Source organism: Oncorhynchus masou, chromosome 13 (genome assembly GCF_036934945.1).
Source record: "Oncorhynchus masou masou isolate Uvic2021 chromosome 13, UVic_Omas_1.1, whole genome shotgun sequence".
Taxonomy (NCBI): Eukaryota; Metazoa; Chordata; class Actinopteri; order Salmoniformes; family Salmonidae; genus Oncorhynchus; species Oncorhynchus masou.
This window is the reverse complement of record NC_088224.1, coordinates 25,758,886-25,767,521: the sequence shown is the minus strand read 5'-3', so window position 1 is coordinate 25,767,521 and position 8,636 is coordinate 25,758,886. Positions and strand designations below refer to the sequence as shown.

Here is an 8,636-nt window from a genome sequence, read left to right as displayed (position 1 = left end):
TCATTTAAAGTTTGCCACAAGCCACCTGGGAGACACACCAAACATGAGGAAGAAGGTGCTCTGGTCAGATGAAACCAAAATTGAACTTTTTGGCAACAATGCAAAACGTTATGTTTGGCGTAAAAGCAACACAGCTCATCACCCTGAACATACCATCCCCACTGTCAAACATGGTGGTGGCAGCATCATGGTTTGGGCCTGCTTTTCTTCAGCAGGGACAGGGAAGATGGTTAAAATTGATGGGAAGATGGATGGAGCCAAATACAGGACCATTCTGGAAGAAAACCTGATGGAGTCTGCAAAAGACCTGAGACTGGGACGGAGATTTGTCTTCCAACAAGACAATGATCCAAAACATAAAGCAAAATCTACAATGGAATGGTTCAAAACTAAACATATCCAGGTGTTAGAATGGCCAAGTCAAAGTCCAGACCTGAATCCAATCGAGAATCTGTGGAAAGAACTGAAAACTGCTGTTCACAAATGCTCTCCATCCAACCTCACTGAGCTCGAGCTGTTTTGCAAGGAGGAATGGGAAAAAATTTCAGTCTCTCGATGTGCAAAACTGATAGAGACATACCCCAAGCGACTTACAGCTGTAATCGCAGCAAAAGGTGGCGCTACAAAGTATTAACTTAAGGGGGCTGACTAATTTTGCACGCCCAATTTTTCAGTTTTTGATTTGTTAAAAAAGTTTGAAATATCCAATAAATGTCGTTCCACTTCATGATTGTGTCCCACTTGTTGTTGATTCTTCACAAAAAAATACAGTTTTATATCTTTATGTTTGAAGCCTGAAATGTGGCAAAAGGTCGCAAAGTTCAAGGGTGCCGAATACTTTCGCAAGGCACTGTGCATATACGCAACCATTCAAAGGTTTGGGGTCACTTAGAAATGTCCTTGTTTTTGACAGAAAAGCACATGTTTTTATCCATTAAAATAACATCAAATTGATCCGAAATACAGTGTAGACATTGTTAATGTTGTAATTGACTATTGTAGCTGAAAACGGCAGATTTTTTATGGAATATCTACATAGACGTACAGGGGCCCATTATCAGCAACCATTGCTCCTGTGTTCCAATGGCACATTGTATCAGCTAATCCAAGTTTATAATTTTAAAAGGCTAATTGATCATTAGAAAACCCTTTGTGATTATGTTAGCACAGCTGAAAACTGTTGTTCTGATTTAAGAAGCAATAAAACTAGCCTTCTTTAGACTACTTGAGTATCTGGAGCATCTGCATTTGTGGGTTTGATTACATGCTCAAAATGGCCAGAAACAAAGAACTTTCTTCTGAAACTCGGCAGTCTATTCTTGTTCTGAGAATTGAAGGCTATTCCACGCGAGAAATTGCCAAGAATCTGAAGATCGCATACAGGGCTGTGTACTACTCCCTTCACAGAACAGGGCAAACTGTCTCTAACCAGAATTGAAAGAGGAGTATGAGGCCCCGGTGCACAACTGAGCAATAAGACAAGTACATTAGAGTGTCTAGTTTGAGAAACATACGCCTCACAAGTCCTTAACTGGCAGCTTCATTAAATAAAACCCACAAAACACCAGTCTCAACGTCAACAGTGAAGAGGCGACTCTGGGATGCTGGCCTTCTAGGCAGAGTTGCAAAGAAATAGCCATATCTCAGACTGGCCAATAAAAAGAAAAGATTAAGATGGGCGAAAGACCACAAACACTGGACAGAGGAAGATTTGAAAAAACGTGTTATGGACAGACAAATCTAAGTTTGAGGTGTTCGGATCACAAAGAAGAACATTTGTGAGATGCAGAAAAAATGAAAAGATGCTGGAGGAGTGCTTGATGCCATCTGTCAAGCATGGTGGGGGCAATGTAATGGTCTGGGTGTGCTTTGGTGGTGGTAAAGTGGGAGATTTGTACAGGGTTAAAGGGATCTTGAAGAAGGAAGGCTAACACTCCATTTTGCAATACCATGTCATATCCTGTGGACGGCGCTTAATTGGAGCCAATTTCCTCCTACAACAGGACAATGACCCAAAGCACAGCTCCAAACTATTCAAGAACTATTTAGGGAAGAAGCAGTCAGCCGGTATTCTGTCTATAATGGAGTGGCCAGCACAGTCACCGGATCTCAACCCTATTGAGCTGTTGTGGGAGCAGCTTGACCGTATGGTACGTAAGAAGTGCCCATCAAGCCAATCCAATTTGTGGGACGTGCTTCAGGAAGCATGGGGTGAAATCTCTTCAGATTACCTCAACAAATTGGCAATGCTGTAATTGCTGCAAATGGAGGATTCTTTGACGAAGGCAAAGTTTGAAGGACACAATTATTATTTGAATTAAAATCATTATTTATAACCTTGTCAGCGTCTTGACTATATTTCCTATTCATTTTGCAACTCATTGCAGTGAGTAGTTATATAATTAAATTGAATCCAGAAATAGAAATGATTGGAGGAAAGCAATATGCCTATTTGATATTCCAAATGACCTCCATGGCAACCAAAAACTTGATAGCAATAAATGTTTTCCCAATTATTAAGATCTATAGAACCTTTTCATCCTTATTGAAACGGCATACACTTGAAGAGTGCAGAGGATATTGTGCACGTCTGTGTCCTTGCTGCATATTGTATGAGGATATTTATGGCGTTAGTGTTCGTGCTTTGTATGGTTCTGTAAGCTACAGTATAATGAGGTTTTGGCACCACCATGTGTCATTGGACGTGACTTCTACAGTTCATAAGGTGGGAAAAGACTATACTAGTCTCAACATAGCTTTCACTTATCACCTTCTTTCTGATAACTAACCATGAATGGTATCCCAGCAGCATACCACTGCTGGCTTGCTTCTGAAGCTAAGCAGGGTTGGTCCTGGTTGGGAGACCTGGTCTCCTAGATGGGAGACCAGATGCTGCTGGAAGTGGTGTTGGAGAGCTAGTAGGAGGAACTCTTTCCTCAGGTCTAAAAAAATATCCCAATACCTCATTGGGAAGTTAGATGGGTGTCCTGACTCTCTGTGGTCACTAAAGATCCCATGGCACTTATTGTAAGAGTAGGGATGTTAACCCTTGTGTCCTGGCTAAATTCCCAAGCTGTCCCTCATACTATAACACTCACCTAATCATCCCCAGTTTACAATTGTCTCAATTATCTCCTGTAACTATTCCCCAGGTTGTTGGTGTAATTGAGAATGTGTTCTCAGTCAACTTACCTGATTAAATGAAGAATGGCAGACAAAGATAGGAAGCTATGGATGATTGGAACATGACCAAATATTCCTGTCATATCACACCAGTGAGGTTTAGGAGACCAAATGTGTCTTCATTGGATCAGCATCAAAGTTATTTATAACCACTAAATGATGAATAGGTGCATTAGCTGTCATAGTAGCAACCTTTTCTCCATTGAGGCAACAGTGCATTTAGGCTGCCATATTTAACTTAGCCAGCTACTACTACATGTATCAGAATAGCTTCTTCTCCACTGTGTAGTTTAAAAAAGTAGAAGGGACTTGTTGAGAAAGAGAGAAGACAGGGAGGTGGTGGTGATAGGTGACAGACAGCAGGATTGGAAAAGGTCAATCAGTCAAAAACTTTAATGTGGCAATTCAAGTAACAAACAATTTAGAGGAGCATACACCCCCTGCTCCTCTTCACCCCTGTCGCTGCTTGTGTCTGGGGTGAGCCTTACAGAACACAAATAGACGACCCCGCCGTACCACAAAGAAGCAATCTTTACAGCGCCGTTTCAGAGCGCTCTTGGTTTTCATCCCTGAAGCGGGCTGGAGGCAGGCCAGGTGCTGACACTGGCCTAGGAGGGAGCCACCATCCTGGGGAGAAGATCGAGGAGAAGAGGCCAGGGGCTGGATGGGTCTACCCGGGGTCAGGAGCACTCTGGCTGGGTAGGATGTAAGGGAGGAGAGGCAGCGGGAGATGGTGGTGGCAGTGCTAGGGTAGATCCGGCTGAGGGTGATCTGGGTTAGATGGCAGGTTAGGGAGCTGACGATGCGGTATAACAGGAGTGGTGCCATGGTGTCACCAACACCTGTCTGGAGAGAGAGAGAACATATATTTTGGTTCACTTGCTTGGAGTTGTGATACCTCCTTCCCATTCCTCCATTATCACTGAACATGACAGGTGAACGCAATAGATGAAAAGCTATCCAGCCCTTTCAGCTACGAGTGGTGCTGGAGAGGAGGCAAAAATAATGCAGATAAAAATATAATGTGCCGTGTTTATTACGCTTTAATTATCCTGGAGAGTATACATTTTTGTATGCTCTAGAAGCAGATTCCAGCTAGCTTTACAGCGCATGATTCATGCTCGATTCTCAAGGCCAGCCGCGGATCGTCCTTCTAACTGCCCGATTAGGCAAATGCAAAGTACCATTACTTGATCAGAATAACTTTCTTAATGTAACTTAATATGCACCAACCTTTCATCTACAAGAACGGGTTAGATAGGGGAATAAACCCCTGAAATGCACCGTTTAATCAAAACAACACTGCCGAAGGACTTCTCTAGCAGAGCTATCGCTTCTTCCTGGCTGTGACGTAAGTGACTTTGAAAACGGTCACACGACCGTTAGCAATTTCTGTGTTGGTTCTTCACACACTTTCTCGCTTTCATTTCAACAGTAACGCGTTGCTGAATTGATCAACTATCACATCTTTACAATAATCCAATCCTTAATATGATAATGATGTTACTGTTGGTTACAAACGATTAGTGAATAATATAAAGGGATCCCGGCACTTGGACCAGGCGGACGTATTTGGAGGGCGGAGAATCGCCATATTCTTTGCAAAGCCTCCTGGGTACAGAGTCCATTGTAAACATGGCGGCCGCGCTGCGTCGGATTCTGTCCTTCAGTAGAAATGCTAAAGTGTTTGTATCACCTTTGAAGACATCGGCGCTTTCTGTACAGCGCTACAGTCTAGAAGTGTCGACCACTGGAGAGCAAGTTACCCACACTGGACAGGTAAGTTAAGGCTCTAACGTTAGGCTTGTGTGTGTTTGCTTCCCCGAAAATGTAATTTTGCTACTAACTAACGGCACACACTTGCACCGCGACCAAACCTTTGGCATAAGTGTTAGATGTTGGTGTTATCAATTAGGATTTGCACCCTTGGTCCAACTTTGAGTTAGCTGCTCACCCACTATAGTAATGGAGTTTTCACAGTCGGTAGGCATTGCCACTTCAGTCAAGACAAAGCTAGTCAGAGCAAAGGCAGATGACACTTTAGCTAACTAGCTGGAGTGTCATTGTACATAGCTACCTGTATGCTATTTTATTGATGGTTGTGATGAAACTAAACTGGGATCATGTAATGTATGTACATGTGATCAGTTATCTCGTATCTACAGTGCCGTTTCAAAGTATTCATACCCCTTGGATTTCTTCACATTTAAATGGGACAAAGTGAGATTAAAATGTTTTCTTTTTTTGTCAACAAGCTACTCAAAATACTGTCATGTCAAAGTGGAAGAAAAAATCTAACAAAAAATTAATTAATAAATGAATGAAGCAATAAGGCACGGGGGTGTGATATAGCAATGGTATATTGGCCCTAATGGCTGTTCTTATGAGCGACTCAACACGGTGTGCCAGGATTCAGCCTTTAGCCGTGGTATATTGGCCATATACCACAACCCCCTGAGGTGCCTGATTGCTATTATAAACTGGTTATCAACGTAATTAGAGCAGTACAAATAATTGTTTTTGTCATACATGTGGTATACAGTCTGATATAGAATGGCTGTCAACCAATCAGCATTCAGGGCTTGAACCACCCATTTTATAATACAAATTAGATCACTAAAATATAGTTGTTTCTTATGTATTCAGCCAATTTGCTTATGCAAGCCTACATTAGTTCAGGAGTACAATGTGGCTTAACAAATCACATAATGGACTCACTGTGTGAAGAAATAATAATAATAATAGGGGTTGACATGATTTTTCTCATCTTTTTTTCTAACCCTTCCTCTGTCCCCCATACTTACAGCTGTCAGGTCCCTCAGTCAAGTATTGAATTTCATTCACAGATTCAACTACAAAGACCAGGGAGTTTTTTGAAAGCGTCATAAAGAAGGGCAGTGATTGGTAGATGGGTAACAATAACAAATCAGACATTGAATATCTATTTAAGCATGGTCAAGTTAATAATTATCCTGTGGATGATGTATTAAACCACCCAGACACATCAAAGATGGTCGTCCTTCTGAACTGAGCTTCAGGACAGGAATGAAACTGCTCAGAGATGTTACCATGAGGCCATTGGTGATTTTAAAACAGCTACAGAGTTCAGTGGCTGTGAAGAAAATTGAGGATGGATCAACAACATTGTAGTGACTCTACAATAATGACTTAAAAGACCAGAGTGAAAAGTAGAATGAAAATATTCCAAAACATGAATCTTGTATGCAACAAGGCAATCAAGTAATGCTGTGACAAAACTCCCAAGGAATACACTTTTAGCCTAAATGCAAAGCCTTTATGCTTGACATTGGCAAATATTGGGGTGTTTTTAGCATAGAAATAAATACATGGGATGGAGCTAAACACAGGCAAAATCCTTGAGGAAAACCTGGTTCAGTCTGCTTTCAGCACGACAATAACCGACAACACAAGGCCAAATCTACACTGGAGTTGCTTACCAAGAAGACAGTACATGTTCCTGAGTGGCCAAGTTGCAGTTTTGACTTAAATCTGCCTGAAAATCTATGTCAAAGAAATTGCTGTCTAGCCATGATCCCCAATGTCTTAACAGAGCTTTCAAGACGTTTGAAAAAATGTATGGGCTAATATTGCACAATCTAGGTATGTAAAGCTCTTAGAGACTTACCCAAGAAGATGCACAGCTGTAATCACTGCCAAATGTGTTTGTAACATGTATTGACTCTGGAAGCTGGATACATTTGCAAAGACTATATTTTAGTTATATAATTTATATAAATATTTTTAAAATGTTAACATTTTTCTTCCACTTTGACAGAGTATATTGTTGGGGGAAAAATTACAATTAAATCCATTTGAATCCTACTTTGTAACACAATAAAATATGAAGAAATCCAAGGGGTATGAATACTTTTGCAAGGCACTGTAGATCATAATCCCAGCTATATCTGGTTGTACTAGCGATGTTCCTAATCAGTGTCTGTCTGCATGGTGTTTCAGGTGTATGATGAAAATGATCCCAGGCGGGCCAGGTTCGTGGGACGACAGAAAGAGGTAAAACTACATCCAGTCTGGATGGGCATCACTGGCAACCATGGGACTTCAGTGTAGAAGAATCATATGGTTAAGGGGGCTGGTGATTCATACAACAACCTGTTGAAATACGGCCTAAAGCCGGGCATTAATAGATTTACAATGCATATCTTGAGCATTCTACTGAGAGTGAATGTTTACTACAATACAGAGTGGACTACAATGCTGTGTGTTTCCAGGTGAACAAGAACTTTGCCATCAAGCTGGTGGCTGAGGAGCCGGTCAGTGGCGTTGAGGCCAGAGTGGTGTCATGTGACGGGGGTGGAGGAGCACTAGGCCACCCCAAAGTCTATATCAACCTGGTAATCATTTCTTTAGTATACACTAGTTAGTCTACATGACTGTGAAGTGTACACTGGCTATTCTATATGTCCCCAAGGTGCACACTAGCTAGAGTAGTGTCGTGATGAGGGTGGAGGAGCCCTGGGCCACCCAAGAGTCTACATCAACCTGGTAATGCTCATAAGCTCTGACCACATTACAAGCACAAGAGTGGGCGTAGCGATATTGTTTAAAAAATGTCCATCTTAAATCGAATTCACATGACTCATGCAAGAATGGCATTGCACCAAGCAAGCCATTGTTTTTCAATGGAGGTGTGCTTTGGAGTCGGTGCCACTTCAGGGTTCAAGTAAATTGAACTTTAACCTCACCCTGTGCCTGACCTCATGGCACGCTTGGTGGCTTGCACGAATCAAGTGACTAGGCCTTTACATCAGGTAGAGTTCCTGTTCTTCAGCTTCATGCTACACAGTGAATTGGTCTATTTGATGTGATGTTCCACTGTGTTAATGTCTGTTTGCTGTCTTCTGTCTGTGTGTTTCTCCAGGATAAAGAAACTAAAGTGGGCACATGTGGCTACTGTGGACTGCAGTTCAAACAGACCCATCATCATTGAGACTTGTTCTCAGTCAATCTTGCTCTGTTTAGTGTTATTCTGGTTAATAAATTATATCTGCTATTCTCCTGTCTCTGTATGAGTTCCTATGAGTGGGGGGTATATGCATATGGAAGCTTTGACAGTTGGTAAATGCCTAGTCTTACATTTACATTTAAGTCATTTGGCAGACGCTCTTATCCAGAGCGACTTACACACAGACCCAAATCAAGGTTCCCAGGAGAGACTAGTAAATGTCACAATGGTAATTGCAATGAGTTGTATTTCTGGACCCTGCAGAAAAACATCTGGGATTTTTACACTTTTACAGTTCCCCATCCCACTGCCAGAGGGCAGCATTGGCTGACTTGTCAAAAGTGTTCATGCAATAAATAATTCAGTGAAACAACAAGGTGAAAGACAGACAGGGTGTTGTGGTTACTGTAGAAGCTGTGATGTGGTTCGTTTTGACAAGGGACTAAAGAGTTATTCTGTGTGTGTGGCA

At 41.8% G+C, this 8,636-nt stretch overlaps 2 protein-coding genes across 2 annotated transcripts; one reads left to right on the top strand and one right to left on the bottom strand.

Moving 5' to 3' along the window:
• Window positions 1-3,561: 3,561 nt before the first annotated feature.
• On the bottom strand, window positions 3,562-4,546 carry mrpl36 (mitochondrial ribosomal protein L36). The gene is made up of 2 exons (XM_064983338.1): window positions 4,417-4,546; window positions 3,562-4,029 (listed from the first exon to the last, which is right to left on the bottom strand). Exon 2 carries the CDS (start codon window positions 4,009-4,011, stop codon window positions 3,634-3,636), a length of 378 nt encoding a protein of 125 aa, XP_064839410.1. The 5' UTR covers window positions 4,012-4,029; window positions 4,417-4,546; the 3' UTR covers window positions 3,562-3,633.
• Window positions 4,547-4,716: 170 nt separating this feature from the next.
• LOC135552001 (NADH dehydrogenase [ubiquinone] iron-sulfur protein 6, mitochondrial-like) lies at window positions 4,717-8,217 on the top strand. The gene is made up of 4 exons (XM_064983336.1): window positions 4,717-4,962; window positions 7,162-7,215; window positions 7,434-7,556; window positions 8,084-8,217. Exons 1-4 carry the CDS (start codon window positions 4,819-4,821, stop codon window positions 8,150-8,152), a joined length of 390 nt encoding a protein of 129 aa, XP_064839408.1. The 5' UTR covers window positions 4,717-4,818; the 3' UTR covers window positions 8,153-8,217.
• Window positions 8,218-8,636: the final 419 nt, after the last annotated feature.